Genomic DNA, 23,337 nt, shown 5'->3' with positions numbered 1-23,337 from the left:
TATCGCAAAATTGGTGTAAATACCCATACTTAGAGCTGTTTTAGCGTACAATCCGTACATACAATAATGCCTGGAAAAAGGAGGAGGCCCTTTTTTATTTGTTGTTCTGAGAGTTACACCCCTCTAATGATCACAAAACCTTCCTAAAATGTTTCTTGTATCTTAACAAGGCTATAGAAAGCATCCCAACTTCCTAGACATATTTTGTGAAAAGTTATAACTGAATTTCAAAAAAATAAAAATTTATTTGAGAAAACCTCAAAAAAGGAAGCGGGAGGGGACGTGAAACATGTTTATTTTTTTATTTGGCCTAATCATAATTCACATGAACTAAGTTAAATGTAGGTTTGTTAATATTACTAGTTTTCTTATAATCACAAAAATCATTTTCATCAATATTATCAGCAAGTGTTGAACCTATTTCTGAAAAGAATTTATTTAATTCATCAGCTTTGTCTTTAGATTCAGTTACAGGACCATTTTTAGTATTAATGGAGGGAATTTTAGTATCTTTATTTTTAGATGGAACAACATGTCTAAGGTGTTCCCATGTCTTTTTAATGTTATTTTTATGTTTATTGAAACCTTGATTTAAGAATTCTTTCTTTTTACTCTTTATAATCTTATTAGTATTATTTCTAGCTTTCCTGTAATTTTCCCAACAAGAGTGATCATTACCTGATTTAATAGCTATAACCTTCAGCCTGTCTCGCTCGCGCATCATATCAAGAACCTCATTAGTCATCCATGGTGAAGTTTTCTTGCGAATTCTACTCTTTTTAAACGGTACATGTTTGTCAATAACATCCAAGAATATTTCCTCAAAAAGTTCAGCAGATACTTCAACATCACCAGTATTAATTACAGGATTCCAATCAGTTAGAGCTAAATCTTGCAAGAAGTCTTGCTCATTAAAATTCTTATAAGAACGAGATATTTTATAATTATGATCATGCTTATTACTACTGTCTATGTTTACTTTACTACCAACACTATTTTTAATTTTACCAAGAATTGCATATGTAACTGAATGATCACTTATACCAGCATGTATAACACCTGACTTACAAACTTTGGAGGCATTAGAACAGTAAATTACATCAAGAAGTGTTTCACTAGTTTCAGTTATCCTGGTAGGTTCTGTTATAATTTGTTTGAGATTAAAACTTTCACTGATATAATTAAGTCTTTTAGTATAACAGTGGGGTGTGGTTGTCAAAAGATCACAATTAAGGTCACCCATTAGGATATAATCCTTTCCTTCAGATTCAATAACTTGAAGAAGTTGCTGAAGATGATCAAATAAATCAATACATGAACCAGGCACTCTATACCATAATACAACAATAGTGGGTTTCCTTTTCAAAGGCATTAATTCAATAGTTAACAGTTCAAGTTTCTCAGAACTTAAATCATCTCTTACAACATGCTTACAATGCTTATTTACATAAAGCACTTTCTATCCTTCCTATAAACATAAAAGTTATCAACATTAATATAATTATCAGTAACATTATCAGACAGGAATGTTTCATTAAGTCCAAAAACATCAAAAGAGTTAGAATTTAAAATATGCTTCAACTCATCAAAGTGTTCAATCAAGCTACAAATATTGAGTTGTCCAATAATTAGACCAGTACTTAAATCACGAAGAACCTTGTATGCATCTTGGATATTTATGGTTGAAACAGGATTATGGGATACATTTTGAGAACTATTTGTTGTATTTTCAGCACTTATCTGTTTACCAAAGTATCAAAGTCATGTGAGTCAACAGAAATAACAGTATCTACATGTACATCAATACTACCAGTATATTGGTTGGATACACTATCAATATCATGGTTGTTTAGATTATCATTTGTATTGCTATCACTGTAATTATCAATATCATTATTTATTAAGTTATTAACATTAAGATTGTTTATATCATCATCATTCACATTATTTCTAACATCACTATTTACATTATAATTTAGTTTGTCATTGTTCACACTTTTCTTTACAACTAATAGTACATCACCATATTGTATATCATCATTATTCATACCTTTGTTTACATCATCACCATTTTTTATAGAGTTGTTTACATAGTCATTGTTTATACCTATGTTTACAGCATCACCATTTTTTATAGAGTTGCTTACATTATCATTTACATTATCATTGTTTCCGGCATTGTTTGTACCTTTGAGCTGGGGTATGAACGTTTGGACAGTATTTATTTTGGGACATTCGAGCACATCATACATATCGAATTGCATTCTGAATACGAAGAATGTCATTCTGATATCAAATAATTTTGATTTTTGAAATTCGCAATTTAATACACATTTTATGGCAAATCATTAAAATTGATATTTTTGATATTTAACAGTACTTGAAGTAAACTTTATAAATCTGATGATTTATACTTAAAGTATATGTAGGTGCGATGAAAAGCCGACGATCAATTGAAAATTTTGACCTTACGTATTGAAGATATGGATTTTTCCCCCAAAACACTAAAAAAAATAAGGTCTTTTTAGGAAAAAAATCCATATCTTCAATATGAAAGTTCAACATTTTCAATTGACCGTCGGCTTTTCCTCCCTGCTACATACACTTTAAGAATATATCATTAGATTTATATAATTTACTTCGAGGACTGTTGTTATACTCTCTAAATTCCTAAGATTTAAAAATAAGTCTAAGAGACTTATTAGCAGGACAAAACTTTGAAAAGACTTAAAATTCAAATCTTTATTAGAGTAAAATTTAAATCCATTAGATTTGAATTTTAAGTCTTTTCAAAGTTTTGTCCTTCTAATAAGTCCCTGGAATTTAGAGAGTATATCAAAAATTTGAAAAATATCAAATTTTTATAATTTGTCATAAAATTTGTATTATATCGTGATTTTCAAAAAATGAAAATTATTTGACATCAGAAAGACATGCTTCGTATTCAGAATGCAATTCGATAGGTCTGAGGTGCTCTCATGTCCCACAAAAAATACTGTCGAAACGCAATAAACGCTCATTTTAGATACCTTAAAAAAAAGATAAATATTAGGCCTATCATGACTTCGAAGTTCGAACAGAGACTTCTACAGCTCGGATCAGTGATTTTCCCTTTCCTTTCTCTTTCCCCTTTGTCCCATCAAGATTTCCCCCCAACGCCTTGGCGGGTTAAACTTTTGGCGAGTTTCCCGTACCTTGGCTCCACCCCTATACGCCACTGGTACCAGGTACCCCCTGGGGTTCCAGCGCTTAGGCTTAAAATCACTAAATTTGACAAATTTTCTTAGCATTTGAGAACACGACTGAACAACTAGATTTTCTTTAAACGTAGTATTTATATGGTTAAAACCAATGAATCAAGCTAATTGTACAAAATAAATTATATTTCATTTGAAATTAAAATTTCGTAAGTTGATAAGCAAAAAAGAATCAATTAGAATGGTAGATTAATTATATAAAATTAAACAAAAGCTGAACAAGGACAGTAATTTTGACGTCATTTTCGATACATCGATCAATCGTTCCTTACACCGGCACGCGATCACTGAACAAGGTGAGTGGAAATAGAAGGCACTTTTTGTGATTTAATTACCGAATTGATCGTAATTATATTTGTCATAATTTGATTTTATGAAAGTCAATAAACATTTCTCTTATGCTTATCCTTTTGATTCAGATCCAAAATGTTTTCGACGCTATTTGAGCACTCGAAACGCAACCATTTCACCAACCCATTCGTCACACCGGCAAAATGTGAAGCCGTGTCTTCTCAATCGGTGTCACCGGTACCGACAAATTCACAAATAACCACACCAAGAAGCATTTCTGCTGCAGCTACGGAGGGTAGGCTTAGTGTTAATTTTACCTTTTTTGTGTCAACGAATTTATTGTTTGTTTAAGATAACATTTTCTTGAATTTTACAGCATTGTTAAATAAAACATGATGTGACAGACACCATGGCCCATGCATGAGACATGTGAAAGGGAAATGCCGGTACGGTATTATGACGTATTGACCGGCATTTTATGACGTACTTTTGTAGGCGGGGCTCCATAGGCAGGGATTCCCTAGTTGTTTTTTTAAGTTTTGTAAATTTTTAAGCCAAGTGTTGTTCCCGGGCCCCAACTCAACACAAAAGTTGGCAACCATCAGTCTAAATCAGAGACAGTGTCAGTGAGAGACAGAGTTACTAAAAAATCTTTTAAAGACCCCGTAATGATTTTTTTATCAAATACAGCCTAGTTTTACAGGTACCCCCTTTTTCATTCATGCAAAATCGAGGACAAAATTTGGCCAAAAACCCGGGGGGGGGGGGGGGGCCTGGTCATTCAAGGGGGTATCATGCGTGGCCATGATTTAGATAGGGACAGGCATAAAAATTTCAAATTCATTCTATTAACATGAATTGTTGTTTATTGGAAGAGAGAACTTCTCAGAAACAATTTGACACCAAAACCAATCTTCTACTGTATTGCTAAGTGAAGTTATGACGAAATTACTGTCGGAACATTGGGCCATTTTCTCTGATAAGACTTACCATAGGAGTGCATGGGGGACTTGATAATTTTGTGCCCCCCTGTCAATTTTTTTTGTTTTCACTGTAATTTAATCTAATTTTTGTTGAATATTATGTATGTTATCATTTTCAACACATCTGTGAAATTTTGTATGAAAATTCAAATTTTAAGGTGGTAAAAAAGTGATTTTTGTGCTAATTTTGATCAAATTTTGCCATTTTTCGGCCATTTTGGGCCCATTTTAGGCAAAAACAATGATTTTCCCCAAGCGATAACAAAAAACTGCTTTCTCCCAGCAAATAAGTAAACTGGAATTGTTATGTGAAAAGGATGAAAGTTTTTGTCAAACCATGTTTCCCTTTTGTCAGAAGATGAATTTTGGGTCAAGGGTACATGCCACCAAATAGCTTTCCATAGACTTTACGTGCAAAACAGGGGTCACGTTTTAGGCTATAAGTCGAAGTTACGCCTCTTACTTTGAAATATATATTTGATATCATTTTAATCACAACAAAATTCTGCATAACATATCTGAAAATGACACCATATTTTAGGTCTACTTTTTGAGAAAAATAGCGCTATATAAAAAGACCCGATTTTCCCGTGGTTACGTGTGACTGCTAACCGCGTTTTGACCTCGTGTGTTCATGCGCTCATCATCGTAAACATCACTCAAATGTTCGCGTTTTCTGTTCAAATTAGCAGAGATCACATTCACAAGTTCTAGCAAAACACGATTTGCAACACTAAAATTGTTAATATTGTACCGATTTTGCACATTTTTATGCAAAGTTGGGACTATAGTCGTGATAAACTTTTATCGGAAACCGCTTCACACGCGGATTTAGTGGTATGAACCCTTGAAGAGGCTAAAACATCGTTTTAGGCCTTGAAAATGATTTTGTTATCTTTTTCACTACATTTTGAATTAATTGTAAGAAATTTTGGGTTATTTTCTTTCATACTTTAGACAGGATGCCGATTTCAAGCACAAGCATGATAGCCGACAATTGCCATTTTTCGTCATTTTGATGCACATGAATGCACAATGGTTGCTGATTTGCTATTTTCATGAAGATATTAATTGATGTTAATAGTAAACGTTCTTTGAACTTCTTTTGCAAGTGCATAACTTCAAAATTAAAACATTCTCAGTACCTGCAGAATATTTAAAAAGACAAGAAATGTCAATCAAGTAGGCCTACCCCCCCTCCATTGTCACTTTTAACCCGTTTTGTCCAAAAAGCAAATGTAATGAATGGCTATTTGAAATTAAATATTAATATAAATTAAACTTTGAATGTTATAACAATTTAAAATACTGGACAGTGATATAAATAAAGCAAACTAGAAACTTAAATATCTTAAATCTAATTTTTTATGTAATTTTATTAAAATTGAAGGCCAAAACTTGAGTTTAAATGACAAAAAATTGGTTAAAAATAACAATGAAATTGAAAAACTTCTTTGTAATTTAAACACCAATAAACAATGTTTTCAATATTTTGAAACTCTTCTTTATTCATATCAAAAGGTTTCAAACTTCTACCAAAATCGGAACTTTTATTAAATTGGAAATAAAAGTAAGCCTATTCGCGGAAAACGCACGTACAGCGAAAAACATGGTGGCGTCCATGCACGCGCTTGTTGATGTCCTTCCTCATTTCTTCGCGTGCATTTTAAATAGATAAAGACGCTAAAAACGCATGGAATTGCTCCTTAAAGGGTACATGCCACCAAATAGCTTTCCATAGACTTTACGTGCAAAACAGGGGTCACGTTTTAGGCTATAAGTCGAGTTACGTCTTACTTTGAAATATATATTTGATATCATTTTAATCACAACAAAATTCTGCATAACATATCTGAAAATGACACCATATTTTAGGTCTACTTTTTGAGAAAAATAGCGCTATATAAAAGACCCGATTTTCCGTGGTTACGTGTGACTGCTAACGCGCTTTTGACCTCGTGTGTTCATGCGCTCATCATCGTAAACATCACTCAAATGTTCGCGTTTTCTGTTCAAATTAGCAGAGATCACATTCACAAGTTCTAGCAAAACACGATTTGCAACACTAAAATTGTTAATATTGTACCGATTTTGCACATTTTTATGCAAAGTTGGGACTATAGTCGTGATAAACTTTTACCGGAAACCGCTTCACACGCGGATTTAGTGGTATGAACCCTCAAAATAGAATTTTTTCCCAAAAATGCCCCTTTTTGACCCCTTTTTTGACCAAAACGGTGATTTTCACCAAGGCATATCTCACAAAAAAAATATTCAAAACTGAAGTCAATGTTGCATTCTGCTTCCTAAAGCATTGAATCTGTTGTCAATGCAAACTAGAGCATCTGAAACATATTAATTTTGGTTTTATTCATCATTTTCTCCAAAAATGGTGTTTTCAGTGGCACAAAATCAAGTAAAATAAATAGCGCCCTCACTCAGATGTGCCTGTCCCTAATTTAGAGGTTAATAACTGCGCATCGGTTATTTGGAGGGCATTGACTTGTGAAAAATCTAAGCATTTTGCCTTTAGGCTTTGGAACCGAGGAATATATATTCCGAGGTCCAAAGCAAAATGTTTAGATTTTTCACAATGCCCGACATATTACCGATGCAAAGTTATTAACCTCATTCATAACCGTCACTTTGATCTTTTAACTTTACAAAATAACACAAAATGTTCCTCAAAAGTTTGTAAAAATAAACAATTTTTTACATCTTCCCTTTCCCAAAATCGATCAGGCTAAAACAAGACGACCAATAACAAAAGTGCGTATCAGAATCTGTGCAAATATGGTAGCGCGCAATCCAAATACGGCAGCCAGCGCCACAAGCAGTTTGTTGGACGCACAATACTGGCGCACGCAGAAGTCAATTGTGTGCGACATTGGAACAATTACGCATTTTGCGGTCAATTGTGAGATATTAATGACCTCGATTTGCGTTCTTGTTTTCGCAAATAATAAAATATGATTGGATCGCACGCATCGCGTTTATTAATGAGGTTATGAATTAGAGGTTAATAACTGCGCATCGGTTATTTGGAGGCATTGTGAAAAATCTAAACATTTTGCCTTTGGAACCGAGGAATATCCCGAGGGCGTAGCCCCGAGGATATTCCGAGGTCCAAAGCAAAATGTTTAGATTTTTCACAATGCCCGATATATTACCGATGCAAAGTTATTAACCTCATTCATAACCGTCTACTTTAATCTCTTCACCTTACAAAATAACACAAAATTTTGCTCAAAAGTTTATAAAAATAGATGATTTTACATCTTCCCTTGCCAAAAATCGATCAGGCTAAAACAGAACGACCAATAACAAAAGTGCGTATCACAATCTGTGCAAATATGGTAGCGCCGCAATCCAAATACGGCAGCCAGCGCGAAAGCGCAGTTTGTTGGACGCACAATACCGCAAGACGCAGAAGTCAATTGTGTGCGACATTGGAACAATTACGCATTTTGCGGTCAATTGTGAGATATTAATGACCTCGATTTGCGTTCAAGCGTTTTCGCAAATAATAAAATATGATTGGATCGCACGCATCAGCGTTTATTAATGAGGTTATGAATAGACAATAATAACTGCGACCATCTATTTTGAGGTCATTGTGTGAACTTGTCTGGTTCTGGTTTGGGCTGAGGTATAAAAATACCGCAGCCCAAAACAAAACCCGACAATTTCACACAATGACCACAAAATAGATGGTGCAAAGTTATTATTGTCATTCATTAGGCCTACCGTCCTATCTAATATTTTGAACAAATCAAAATGGCATTTTACATTATTTTATGCCATAAAACGCTGTTAAATATAACCAGTTTTAATCATTGTTGTAACCTACCCTACAAAAAAATCAACCAGGCGAATATAACATTCGCGCCGACAACAAGAGCTACCAATCACAGAAGCGTGACGGCATCGCGTAGGCGTGTGCGTTGCCATAACGCGTAGCTTATGCATGCGCGCGCAGAAGTCAATGTTGCACGTCCGGAGTCATTGTGAGTTATTAATGACCTGGCAATTAGTGCGCGGTCAGGCAATCAATTTCTTTTGATTGGATTACAGGCTCCGCGTATATTAATGGGGTTATGAAAGTCTCATATAGCACCCTAAATATTTACAAGGTCTGAAAATGCACCCCTAAAGTATGACAAGTGCAATTTTATACCCTTCAGAAAGAAGTGTTGACATTATTTTTGCCCCCATTAGAAACAAGTAAATCAGTCATATTTTGACTCTAGGGTTGATAGTTGTGGAGATATTCTAATTTGAAACTTGATTGGTAAATAAAAGATTCATAATATTGAACTGAAGGCCTAATAGGGCCATGTGTTTTGAACTCGCCACCCTTAGCGTTACATCACAAATATTATGAATTTTTACACCAATCAAGTTTCAAATTAGAATATCTCCACAACTATCAACCCTAAACTAGCAAAAGTATACATTTTTGGAAAGCTGAAGGCAAAAGCAATTTAAATATACACATTTCAACTCATTGTACAGGGTGACCTTGAAGTTATACAGGGTGGAATAAAAAAAAATCCAAATAAAAAATGGGTCACTTAATGCATTGCTTATTACTAACTTACAGTTATAAACTGAAAGTAAACAACATTGATTTGGTTAGAGGTTAGGGGGAGCCTACTGACTTTGGAAGATAACAAATCACAGCTGTTTGGTAATCTCGGAATACAGGGTGTCCCAAAATATGTTCAAATCTTTTTACAATTCAACATATTTTGAAGTGAAACATTTTACCCCTAACCCATACAAACAAAGGAAGTCCATATTTAGATTCCTCATCAAATTTCCTCTCAGAAAATGTAAACTTTGACTGTGATAGGATAAGTAATTAAAAATTTAGGGCAACTTTTAGATTTTGAAGACATCCGCATTGCTTACATGTACTACACTGTTTAATATGAAAACAGGTAGTTTTGCACATAAAAGTTTGCATTTCATAGACTAAACCAATCATAAAGAGTTCAAAATGATTAAAAACAATTAGCAGAATAAATAATCTTTCAAAAGAGCTCTTAACCATGTCTGTAGCCCATATGGATGCAAAGATATGATCAGTTGATTCAACGCGCACACACAAAATCTTTATTTCCCATAGACTTTGCACATACCGCCACCGCCTCATCCGCCACCGCCTCATCCCCCACCTCGGTCATTCTGAACTCAAACAACTCTAACTCCACTATCTTAGCTGATAAATAATTCTCCTTTGGAGGTCTGTTAGGGCACACATTTAGCTATAACATGACACCAAACACACTTCAATACCTTTTGTTTAAGCAGAGATATAACAATTTGAACGAGCCTCGATTTGGAAAAGCGTAACAAAACCACCATTTTTGGGTGGCGAGTTCAAAACGCGCGTGGCCATAGATAATAACATCAGTGCTCTTCTCCATCTGACTCATTAGCTCAGTTGGTGGAGCATCGGTCCGGTGGTCCGAAGGTCCCAGGTTCAAATCCTGGATGGTCAGTGAAATTTTTTCACTGGCTGTCATTTATGTATGTGTTGACTTGTGTTAAAAACCTTTGCGAAAGTTTAATATGATAAATTTGCAATTTTTACCTTACATAGCTCGGGTGGTCTAAAAGTCAGGATCGCCCTAAATTTCCTAAAACCCTTCATCATGATAACTGGGAAAACACAAATTCAAAAGTTTTAACCTTTATTCCATGCTACATTTGTCTCAAAGGACCCAAAACACTGTAATTTATTGTACATACATTGTATAACCCTTTTTCTTAAATTTTCTTGTTTTAGATACCCTATTTATTAAAAAAACTATCTGTTCTTTTGGTACAGAATGGCGCAATATGTAACTTTTGACATCAAGTTGTAAGGGCCCATATACATGTACTTAAGGGGGTACTACACCCCTCGATAAATTTGTGTCTATTTTTCTCAAAAACTAATAACACATACAAAAGTTATGTATATTATAGGGGCAAGGAATTCAATTACTACACTGGAATTTCAGTGACCCAAGACAAGCGGTTCGTTATTTATGGTAAGAAATGAGGTACCGCTAGGATGTACCTTATTTTCTATCATATCTGAACCACTTGTCTTGAGTCACTGAAATTTCAGTGTAGTTATTGGATTCCTTGCCCCAATAATATACACAACTTTTGTTACCAGTGTGTTATTATTTTTTGAGAAAAATGCCAAAATAGTCACAAATTTACCACAGGGGTGTAGTACCCCCTTAATTACATCACTTCCCTGATTATATTACACCCATAACTTAAGACTTTGAAATGTGGAATTTATATTCACCAGGCATAATTAATGAACTTACTTGATCCTCAATTTCATGAAAAATTAACAAAAGATTGGGCTGCATACATACATGTGTGCAGAATTGCAATGTAACCTTTCCTTTGACAGCATGGTTGGACCAGATCTGACCTTTTGACAGTCATGGGAAAGTAGAATTATGACTCACTGCCACTGTAGGTTTACCAATTTCCTGTAAATAGTACTCTTTCCTTTATGAATAATGCATTTCTACCGTTTCTGGTTAGTCAAGTCCAATAATGCCGTATTCGACCTGTATGGCACCCATTTCCAATAAGTGCCCCTACAGAATTTTTGTCTGACAATTGTACTAGTCCACACTTTCAAATTCAATGCACCAGTTAAACTAGAAATTTCTGAATAAAATGACCAGGACTGGAAAAAATGTGTATTTCCTGGCAATAGATCTATCCAGAAAAGCAAAATCGCCCTTCAAATGACAGAATTTCCTGGCAAGGAGATTGCCAAATTGCCAATTTTTTTCCAGACCTAAAATGACCCTATAAATTATTACCCGCCAGATTAATGTTATGATGATTTTTTTTACTGCAGATAAAGGTTAAACATTAGGCGTATTTGGATGAGCACTTTTGTCAGCAGAAGGGTACCCAAATTTAGGAGTGCTAATAATCTGAAGAGCTCCCTTTGAATCCTCTTGGACAGTTTTCGATTTAACAATCTGCACATAACTTTTCAAATGTACCTGCACAAGTGCATGTAGAATTTTAGTAGTACTACACAGTAAATTACACAGTTAGAATCAGAACCATACATCATGCCCATGCCTCTAAATCAAAGAAGTAATATAAATATGCCTTACGAAATGACACCAATTTCTATCTTTCATCTGTGAAAAAGATGATTAGTTTCATGGCACAAACGTCTTATTTTATATGGTTAAATTGTGTGCAAGTTACTTTCACTTTGTGCAGGTAGATTTTCTATGTTACCTGCACAAATGCAAGTAGCTTTTTTCTGGTAAATCGAACACTGCTTTTGGATTACAAGACATGCACAATGAGAACGCCAAATTCTTGCAGTCTTGCAGGCCCACATATATTTTTTTGGATTGAGTGCAGTTGACAGACTTAGTTAGTTTTTTCAGTTTACAGTACCTGGTAGTGGAATCTAAACTGAACACAGTTTGTATCATTTGATCATTTTTTCTCCCATTGCAGAGGTGAGCTGCGAGTTTGGATCAAGCAAATACTACGCTCTTTGTGGCTTTGGTGGTATTCTAAGCTGTGGTATTACACATACTGCTATTGTACCCCTTGATTTAGTAAAATGCAGAATTCAGGTAAAGTTTTGATTATGTAGATAGTCTATTTCATTACCTCCATCCAGTCAGTGGCACTCTAGCTTTGAAGTTCAGTAAGTGCTGTATTTCTTGGATGCTTGGATGTATGCACCACTTTGATCGCGTATGTAAAAGTGTAAGTACATGCACCAACCACCAAGTAACGTTATACTCAGAGTCGTAGTCGTACTAACGCTAACGCATAAAAAAACTTCAAAACTAGTGCCGCTGACCAAATTTAGATCTGGTAATCTTAGTTTGAAATTAACCTGTCTATGAAACAAAATCAGTAAAACACATATGAAGTGATTTTGAATGTGGGTGTATATGTTCTGTGTGATTTACCTTAAAGCACACGGTTTGATTTTGCACACAGCGAAATATGTACCTACGTCACTACCGAAGCTAACCACAGTATAGAGGAAGTGTGGGATTCAAATTGAATAGATAGTTGGATCACTTCCATTTTTTACTTTATTTCAGGCATGAATATATTATCAGCACATAAAAAGAAGTGCTCATTTCTTTGAGTTGTACATTGAATTAGATCACATATTGTACAATTTTTCAGCTTAGCCTGAGATGTTTCACTCACCTGACATGGGCTGTCTTTTGTCAGTTTTGATCTCAAACATTGTGCATGGTTGATACCCATCAAAGCGTATATATTTCTACGCAGTAGTTCAATGTCACAATTTTTGGAATTATTTTTACACTAAGGTATCAAATTGCACCTAACAATTTTTTTTTTTTTTTTTTGGTGCATGTTTATATGCTTAATCATGTTTAGAAATGCGACCACTTGAACAAAAGATGATTTCTTGTTGTGCAGAGTTAAAAGTCTACATATTTCTATCCCCAAACTGTGAGTTTCCTGATAGACACTGGTTTGCAGTTGACAGCACATGACATTGTCTGTTTTGTTTTGCAGGTTGACCCAGGCAAGTACCAGGGTATTTTCACTGGCTTCAGGGTGACGATACAAGAGGAAGGTGTGAGAGCTTTAGCTAAAGGATGGGCCCCTACACTTATTGGTTACTCCATGCAAGGTCTTTGTAAATTTGGCTTCTATGAGGTCTTCAAAATCTTTTACAGTGATTTAATCGGAGAGGTAAGGAATAATGGCGTCTAAACTTAGTAAGCGTCTAAAAGATTTTAAACATTCAACAACAGAACACAGAATGTACTGCAATAGAAATAAATAAGTCGTCATACGATGCTACATAAGTGATGAATACTTTTCTGAATAATGATAACAAAACGAAACAATTTTTTCAAATACATTGCAGGAAAGGTCATTCAGTTATCGCACATCATTGTACCTCGCTGCTAGTGCTAGTGCCGAATTCTTTGCCGATATAGCCTTGGCACCTATGGAAGCATGCAAGGTCCGGATCCAAACACAGCCTGGATGGGCAAGTACATTGAGGGAAGGTTTCCCCAAGCTAAAAGCACAAGAAGGACTTAGAGGGTAAGAAATAATTTCCAGGTTACTTTGTTATTTAACTGTACATCTTGATGAAGATGATCAATTATATTATCATTCAAGAAGAATACATCTGCTTTAAGGTGGTACTACACCCCTTGATAAATTTTGTGACTAATTTTGCATTTTTCTCAAAAAATAACTACACCTGGTAACCTGGTAACAATAGTTATGTATATTATAGGGGCAAGGAATCCAATTACTTCACTGAAATGGTTCATCTTAATACTAATTACGGCGTGTCCGTCCGTCAAATCTGTCCTCTGTCCGCTGGCGCTTATCGCGTTCAAGGCGTCCTTGAGTTTCAAGCGTTCACGCGGTGCACTATCGCGTGCTCGTGCTGCACTATCGCGTGCTCGCGCGGTGCGCTATCGCGGAGTATCAGCGGGAGTGTGCGCGGAGTACAGTCCGCGCGATCGGAAAAGCATTACAGTGTGACTAACAGGTGCATCTCATCGGACCAATAATTATAGGCCTTATTTTCAACACATATTTCAATATTAAGATACCGAACACGTGCACACACCAAACACGTGCATGTAGGCCTATTTTATGAGAACATGACTATTTCCGGAAGGCCTATGAACCGTTTTTGCGTTCACGTTTCTCGCGATTGATTTCATTACTTTAGTAACGGCCTATATCCACGTCCAGATACTAATTTCGGTTTCTCTAAATGTGGTAACAGGGCAGGGCTTGGAAGAGCGAATGATTGGTTTCAGATTATGGGTAGGCCTACCAAGTAAGCATCACACCTTTAAAACAAACAGAGTTGATTAAGTTGTGTCTTGGGTCTTGATCATTGAGAGACGCATTTCTTAGTAGTTTAAAAAGTCAGGGCAGGTATATGGGTAACGAGTTTGGGTAATTAGAAATAGGCCTATCACGAGAAGCGCCCGACCCGAGAACCGCGAAATCTAGTTATATATGTTAAGAAATGAGGTACATTCTAGCAGAGATAGTCACAAATTTATCAAGGGGTGTAGTACCACCTTAAAATGCAGGAGCTGGTAAAAGCATATTTAAGGGGTGGGGTATGAACGTTTGGACAGTATGTATTGTGGGACATTAGAGCACATCAGACATATCGAATTGCATTCTGAATACTGAAGAATGTCCTTCTGATATCAAATAATTTAGATTTTTGAAATTGCAATGTAATACACATTTTATGGCAAATGATTAAAAACTAGCGGGATACCCGCGTTTCGCGCGGGTCCCCGCTAGATGAGTAAATGGGAGCGTTCACTATAACAGGAAGAATTACTGAACAGGTAGAATCATTGAAAAGGTACATTTTTATTTATCTAAATCTGTCTCTTCTAAAATTTTTTTTTAGTTTCCTCTGCTTAGCTTGTGATTTTCCGTTTCCATGTTATTTATTTATTTAACCCAGTTCCCATTATTGTCTAAATCTGTTCTTTCTTACATTTCCTTTTAGCATCTTTTTTATTTGCTGCTTGTGATTTCCCGTTTCCATGTTTTTATTTAATTCTGTTCTCATTATTTTAGCTTCTTTTTTCTTACATTTCCTGAATAGTTTCTTTCCTTCTTTGTTTCGTTCCGTTTCATTTAGTTACTTTAACCTGTTGATCTAATTATTCGTACCTTTTTGTCCTCATTTTAATTTAATTTTTCTTTATAGTACCGCTTCATCCCGTGACCCGTCCATGTACCTTTTTGTCCATTAATATTTTTCCTTCTTTCCCTATTATCATGTCCACTGGTCTCTGGCTCAAGCAAATCGTGTGGCTCTCGCCATTTCTGCAGCGCATTGGCGTAATGCGCACACACGCTTGACGCCGACGCTGCCGCCAGCTGCACTGACGCGTAGGCTGGTAACCGATTTTCATAACAAAACCCCGTTTTACCCATATTTTCACTGTTTTTGCAGCCAATTCTTGACCGTTTTCAACCAAATAAAGTTTAAACACGTTCCCGTATATTCATCGATCTCCCGTATGAATTTGGCGACATTTGGATCGAAACTGACGGAGCCTTTATAGGCATACATAGATACATAGATAGATAGATAGATAGATAGATACAACATTTCCCTATTTATAGTAAGATTGATTTTTTGATATTTAACAGTACTCGAAGTTAACTTTATAAACCTGATGATTTATACTTAAAGTCTATGTAGGTGGGATGAAATGCCGACGATCAATTGAAAATTTTGACCTTTCGTATTGAAGATATAGATTTTTTCCCAAAACACCAAAAAAAATTAGATCTTTTTGGGAAAAAATCCTATATATTCAATATGAAAGGTCAAAATTTTCAATTGATCCTCGGCTTTTCCTCCCAGCTACATGCACTTTAAGAATCATTAAATTTATATAATTTACTTCGAGGACTGTTATATATCAAAAATGTGAAAAATATCAACTTTTTATAATTTGTCATAAAATTTGTATTATACCGTGAATTTCAAAAAATGAAAATTATTTGATATCAGAAAGACACTCTCCGCACTCATAACGTACTCCGACACGTCTGATGTGCTCTCATGTCCCACAAAAATACTGTCGAAACGCTCAAAACGCTCATTCCAGTTCCCTTAAGTCCAAACAGTAATTTTTTTTGATTTGTGAAATATTTATTGAGGGATTTCAACTGCTTCAATAGCTAGCACAGCTTTCCAAGCAAGCCCTCATTGCATAATGTAAAATGATTGTACAACAGAACTTGGTTAAACTGCCAGGTCTTTCCAGTTGACCAGTGGTTGGCCTTTGAAGTCATACCTTAGCTTTTCACCATCATGGTGTCAACCATTCATTGGCTTTGCATATTCCAGTCATCTGGTTTTAAAATGTTAATGCTATAGGCTGGCAACATGACATTTTACATGCACCTCACCCCATCAGAAGTATTCATTATTGATTTTCCCTTCCTATTAAACATGTTCTTACAGGTTCTACAAGGGTCTTCCTCCACTTTGGCTTCGACAAATCCCATACACTATGATGAAATTTGCCTGCTTTGAGAGGACAGTTGAGGCTCTGTACAAATATGTAGTGCCCAAGCCTAGAGCAGATTGCTCTAAATCAGAGCAGCTGGTTGTAACATTTGTTGCCGGTTACATTGGTATGTATGTTCAAATGTTATTTGCCAAAGTACAAATGATTTTGTATTATATATCCCAAACATTGTTGTACTCATGGAGAAAATTAGAAAATTTTCATGTCGTTGTGTTCGTGTATACTATATTATGCTATAGCCAAAATATTAAATTCTCGATCATGAGAGCCAACTTGGGTACGCACAGTTATTTGCGCCGAGCGTACTACGCAAATACGGGCGCTTACGGCGCAAACACAGCTTTTGAGAATTGACCAATCACACGGTCGTTGCTAGGCAAGGTCAAGGTTCGGTCATGCAGGTCGCGCGATCGTGTTATTCTATGAAAAGTACGCTGACGCAGAAGGTACATCCTCTCATGATCGAGAATTTATTATTTTAGCTATAAGTGTATTATGCACTCAGTAAAATATACAGTATACTTGCCTAGAAACTCTTTCTTTAGCATGTGTTGCCGATCAGCACCTCATTCGATGAACAAGCTGGGTAGCATCGTGTGACCAAGGCGTGAAACGGTTCTTTTTGTGCAATGCATTGCCAGTACGCTTGCTGAGAACTCGTAGAACATACTGATAATTTTGAACTTGATGTATTTTTGTTTGTTTTACCAGCTGGTGTATTCTGTGCTATTGTATCTCACCCGGCTGACACTGTGGTATCTAAGCTGAACCAGGATTCAGGAAGCACACCTGTAGAAGCAGCTCGCAAGCTGGGCATGGCTGGTAAGTTTGTTTGTCTAAACTGTTGGGCCGTGCTGAGACATGTATGGGTCCTCAAACATAATGTTCAAGCCAGGCTAAAAAGCCTATCAGCATGCTGGCAATACTATGGGGGAAATCTGAAGTTTGTTTGGCTTATATAAGGCGGAAAAAAAGAAAGACTCATAACACTGTGTATTGATATAGAATGGCGTGCACGCTGTTGGGCACAATGCTTACGCTAGGTGTGCGTTGCGTAATGCGTGACTAGTGCACGCTTATGCAAATTTACACGAGCGTGAGTTGGGACCTTGCGCGCAGTAACAAAAGCCGAATAATTTCAGTCTTAAACCGAAGAAAAAGAAGTAGTTCACAGCATCTTGCGAATGGTAGTGAGCTTTAGCAAAAATTGCATTGCTCAATTCATAGCGAGTGTGTAGAGCAACATGCTAGAAGGCTTTTACAAGTGTACACAGTAATTAAGGCATATATAAGTTTGGGGTAGAACCTTGTTTTGTGATGGCGTGCAACGTGCAAAGGGTCAATTATATGTGTAAGGTTATGACATCCTGTATGAATTACACGCTCCCTTAGATCCGCTCCTGGGGTGGCAATAGCTGCTCAGCAACACTGTCAATGTTGTGTTCCATCGGGAGTGCTTGAGTCATTGGCGTGTGAGAGAAATATACCTCCATTGTGAGCTAATTAGTGTCATGTATGAAGCAACTGCCTGGTACAGGTGTATGCAGTCTGCAGTGTTCTACTGTATGATCTGTGTGCTCTGTTAAGGTTGTTCATCATTCAACATCCATGGCCAAGGCTTGTATTGGGGACAGATATTTGCATAATGTTGAATCTTATTTACAGTTGAAAGTATTTTGCCCAATTGCTATTAAAACATGTTCTGTGTTAATTTCCAGGTTTATGGAAGGGTCTATTCCCACGTATCATCATGATTGGTACACTGACTGCCCTGCAATGGTTCATCTATGATTCAGTCAAGGTCTACTTCAAATTGCCACGTCCACCACCACCTGAGATGCCAGAGAGTCTGAGACGTAAGCTAGAGGCCAAAACAGCGGCGACCAACTAAGTGGACAGTAGATTAATTAATACGTTGACAAGGGGAGTACTTGATACATGGCATTCCAACAACTAGTTAACATAAATATGTGCACAAGGTTATCTTGTTCAATTTACAGCACCAATATGCAATAATCAGTATTCTTATATATCAAACAGGTAGCCAGAAATTTATACTTAAACCATGAATGTAGCAATACAAAATTGTCACAGACAGAGTGTGTAGTGTGATTCTTTTAATGGACACAGTGGCTTTGCAGCGGTACTGTATAAGTTGAAATTTTGGCAAGGTTTTTATTTTTGTGGTAAATTTCAGAATCGCGGATTTAAAAGCCAACGAAATATGTTGCTTGAATATATTATGCATTTATGTGTAGCGGTTTCGGTTTCCAACTGCTAATAAAAGAAACCACAAACTGTGAAAATTGTGAACATTTAATACTGCTTGAATATGGCGCTATACAGTATGTCATTGAGTTGTGACTTGAAGAAAAGGGCATTGATGAGTTCATTTTGTTTCAAACAGAATCTACAGAATGAACCTACCTGCCTGGTCTTCAGGCTGGATAAACAACAAAATGACCCAAGTTGTATTTTAAAGCCACTGTGTGCAAATGAAAACAAACTTGTGATTAAGAAAGTAATCAGGAATGACTGTACATGTGATAACCATTCCCAATTTATGAAAAGCTAACACAACACTTAACTGTAGCAACATTAGTTGCACCTTCTGTTCCAGGGGGTCATTGCATGTGTTCATGTGAACCAAATGAAACCAGTGTGCACTTCACAAAAATAATATATAAATACAATGAGCTCAGGGTAGTAGACTTGGTATACATGAGCATTTGCGCATGCAGATAATTTTGAAGTGTTAATTGGTTTTTTATACATGTACGGTAGCTTAAATCATTTTGCTGATTTTGTTGTTGTTATACATTTGTTCAATTAGCTCAAAATGTGAAGAATTTGTTTGCGTTCAAATTTGTTGATAAAGCTAGTGATATTTGGTTAAGGGAATTTTTACCCATCATTGATTTCTTTGTACGTTACAGTAAATAACAGCATTCCAAAGGCAAATTAGTCTTTCAATCAAGTTGAAGCATATTTGCTACCAGGACTAAACCACATTCTTTAAACATGTTATTATTGTCCTCAAACCCCAACCATATTACTGTTTTATTTTTGCATATCTGTTGTATTTTTTTTTGTTCATGTATATTTTGAGAATCAAGAAAGTATTGAAACAATAACAAAAATACTTATAATCCTGACCTACAAAGCCTATAGAGTAACCTTGTCATTGTTTTATTAATATAAATACTGGTGCCTATTTATGATATTGTATAGAAAGTAAAACATTGGCCTATTCCATTTCAAATCCACACTACCCCTGCGAAAGATGTTAGAAATGCCACCTACAGGGGGAGTAAATGGAACAAATACATTACCGAGCTGCATTTGAATTTCAAACTCCTGCTAAAACTATTTAATTTGAACCATCCACATAGGGAGGGCCAAGTTTCATGTAGAGTTGGTTAATGTGCTTGTTCCATTTTTACTCAGGATATTTCCAAAATCTTCCGTAGGGTGAGTGTGCATGGATTAGCCCATTTCATCTAGTCTGAACACCATGGACACCATTTCGTTTTAGTAAAGTTAAATTTCTACGTGTATGTATAGTAGAATGTTATTTTTGAATGACTAAAGAAGTGCAATTGTGTAATGAAATTAACAAACCAGTGAGCCATTTTAGGCTTGAAGTGTTCAGATTACATGGTAAATATAAGAAACCATGAGATCAAGAAATATCTGAAAGTTGACTTGAAAATAGATTCACATGCAGCAGACAACAATTTGTTACTGCTTGTAGCATGCGAGTAGTCAAATGCTATGAAAATATTGTCACATTTTTAAAGTAGATTACATGGAAATAGGTTGACCATGGTGTAAAGACTGGATGAAATGATTGTTGTATTGAATACCTACTGATAGCCCTTGACCTTGACACATGAGACTATGGATTTTGCTGTGGAAAGATATCAGAATAAATTTACATGTGAAAAAAAATTGAGATTGTGTCATGCAAATATTTTTCTCAGAAGTCAACTTCAATTACTGTTGAAATATAGGACCTGCTGAGGAACAGAGACCCTGCTTATAGTCGTAGTCATATGGTCATAGTCATTACTTAAAGGGAGTCTCCGGCAATCACAACATTATGCCGTATATGTAAGAAAAATAATTATCTAGCATAAATCACGTGGTTTTATTTAAAACAAACTCATAGTGACCATAAAAACGAATAAAAACATCCGTCTCTCAACCGCGATATTCAAAATTCCCGGCGCTGAAATTGTGGAGTGCAATGACGTCCCAGTAATACAATGAAGGCTGACGACCATTGACCACAAATAACCATTACGTCATTGCACTTAGACAATTTCGGAGCGGGAATTTTGAATATCGCGTGTTGAGAGCCGGCTGTTTTTATTCGTTTTTATGATCAATATGAGTTTGTTTTAAATAAAACCATGTGATTCGTGCTTGACAATTATTTTTCTAGCATATAAGGCATTATGTTATGATTGCCGGAGACCCCCTTAACAGAATTTGATTGCTGTACCGGTATTTAATCAATGAACAAAAAATCTATGAATGAAGGATATAAAACAAATATATACTGCCTTCATTCGAGGTTCTGGTTAAAACTATGGGCCCGAGGTGAGATCAATAGTACTATTTTCCTGAGGGGCGGGTCTTATAACATCGCAGATTAATATCAAAATATTTCATTTTGAGATTTTCTTGTGACATTTTGCCATTAGCATCACGATTTATTGATTCCAGTCCTATACTTGTTTACTTTCTTTAACGCACAAAATTTAGACCAGACAGGTCAACTAATAGCGCTCTTGAACGTGGGTCTACTTTTCAGCGTAGTGGTATGTAGTTCAATGCGTTTTATATCTGCATACAAATGAACAGTGGTTGAGACTTGGTCATTAAGGGGGTACTACACCCCTGCCCAATTTTGTGCCTATTTTTGCATTTTTCTCAAAAATTATAGTGCATTGGGGACAAGTAAGATATGTATATTATAGGGGCAAGGACTACAACTACTGCACTGGAAATTTTATTTCAGCACAGACAACAGTTGTGGAGTTAACAGTCAAAAATGAGGGAAAATCAATATTTGTTCAATAAATCAATAACTACTTGCTTTGAGTTGCTGAATTTTCAGTACAGTAGTTGTAGTCCTTGCCCCTATATAATATACATATCTTACTTGTCACCAATGTGCTATAATTTTTGAGAAAAAATCAAAAATAAGCACAAAATTGGCCAGGGGTGTAGTACCCCCTTAAGCTGAATTATGGCTGTGAATACCCGAATTGTTTCAGAACAAAAAAATTGTAAATAATACAACACAATCACTTCAATATACATTTCTAATGATTGATCATAATGTTCTCAATATTTAGGACCGATGGAATTACAGTAATTTTGAATTTGTTTCTATAATTCAGCATCAAAGTTGTTACGTAATTCTCTTGGTTACCGGATCACGCTATTTTGGTATGCCTTCGAGTGCCATATACTTTTGTGTGGTGATCGTTTCGATCGTGGTTCATTACAAAAATGCGTGATCCCATTGACATAGTATCATTACGTAACTTCGATACTGAAAAGTAAGGCCCTCTCCTTTTGTCTCCCCCGTGCCCCTTTTTAAGAGGGGGAGGGTACTGAGTCCCTTGGATCCGTTCGTGACAGACAGCCAGACTGACAGACAGCCAGTTCCCTCTCTTTACCCGCGACGGAAGTCCAAGTGACGATGACCGCATTTGCCGGAAGCCCTAACCATAACCCAAACCCGTTCTGGCAAATACGGTCACCTCTCTACTGCGACGCGTCGGTTCATACACAGCGATAGCGCCATCCCATCACGTAACATATATTTCTTCATTGATTTGCGGCGGATGGCACCTCACACAGGAGACATCAACCAACCCCATAAAGGCTCCAGCGAAAGTGTAAAAAGATGTAATAATGTCATGGATGTGTCGATGATTTATGTATATTTTGAGGCCAAGTTTCCCGACGCGACTGACTATTATTTATGCCCCTGCTATAATGATTGACAATTGAATTCGTAAATCCAGGGACATGAGTAAATCAGACGAAACACGTTTGCTCTGCTTGCATCGGGCAAAGCACTCCATTGTATATACATTTGAAAATGTTTATTTAGGCCCATTAGCATTTTTAAATCAAAGAACGATGTTATTGTTACTAATTTGTTAGATACAGGGATGCGAGGACTAGCCTTAGGTTGGTTGTTTTCGTCCCATTGAATCTCCTTGATCAAAACATTTAAAAGCTTCTTAATTACTTACTAATGGTGCAATACAAACACATGCTCTTAGTCGTGAAGAATCACCAACATCGACATTTTGTAATTTTCTGAAAAGGACCCAATTCGCGTTTTTCTGGTCACGCATTTGTACACTGTCAAAGTTAAGTTAAAGTATTACTATTGTTGACAAGCTAAAAAGGTCCTATAAAAGGCTGAGACGAATATACCTTCGTTTCAGGTAAAAAGGGTGGAGCAAGCAATTTGTGGCACACATAATACAGTACATTTAATTATTTCGCTCTATAAAGGTAGGGCCTACAGAGAAAAGTACCAAAATGGTCAAATATCCATAATTTCCTGCTTGTGTAAGCCTTCGTAGGGTCTCATGAAGAAGCGCATGCATTCTTTGATTGATTTTTTACCTGAACGGCTAACATAGATTTGTCTAGGAGAATAGTTTAAAGTTC

At 36.1% G+C, this 23,337-nt stretch overlaps 1 protein-coding gene and 1 non-coding gene across 2 annotated transcripts; both read left to right on the top strand.

The window, feature by feature from the left end:
- The first annotated feature begins 3,476 nt into the window (after positions 1-3,476).
- Positions 3,477-20,583, top strand: LOC140149293 (solute carrier family 25 member 3-like). Its single transcript, XM_072171556.1, has 8 exons — positions 3,477-3,553; positions 3,677-3,843; positions 12,041-12,162; positions 13,094-13,273; positions 13,452-13,633; positions 16,566-16,738; positions 17,344-17,454; positions 18,351-20,583. Exons 2-8 carry the CDS (start codon positions 3,684-3,686, stop codon positions 18,521-18,523), a joined length of 1,101 nt encoding a protein of 366 aa, XP_072027657.1. The 5' UTR covers positions 3,477-3,553; positions 3,677-3,683; the 3' UTR covers positions 18,524-20,583.
- Positions 18,010-18,158, top strand: LOC140149420 (small nucleolar RNA SNORA53). Its single transcript, XR_011858655.1, has one exon. It is a non-coding gene; the product is annotated as a small nucleolar RNA SNORA53 (small nucleolar RNA).
- Positions 20,584-23,337: the final 2,754 nt, after the last annotated feature.

Source organism: Amphiura filiformis, chromosome 3, assembly GCF_039555335.1.
Source record: "Amphiura filiformis chromosome 3, Afil_fr2py, whole genome shotgun sequence".
NCBI classification, from domain to species: Eukaryota; Metazoa; Echinodermata; class Ophiuroidea; order Amphilepidida; family Amphiuridae; genus Amphiura; species Amphiura filiformis.
Note: the sequence above shows the minus strand (reverse complement) of the source record. Positions and strands in the feature narration are given on the sequence as shown.

Coding starts and splice junctions, on each gene's coding strand:
- LOC140149293 (XM_072171556.1), top strand. CDS start 3,684: ATGTTTTCGACGCTATTTGAGCACTCGAAACGCAACCATTTCACCAAC. Junction 3,844..12,040: donor TTCTGCTGCAGCTACGGAGG/GTAGGCTTAGTG, acceptor CTCCCATTGCAG/AGGTGAGCTGCGAGTTTGGA. Junction 17,455..18,350: donor TCGCAAGCTGGGCATGGCTG/GTAAGTTTGTTT, acceptor GTTAATTTCCAG/GTTTATGGAAGGGTCTATTC.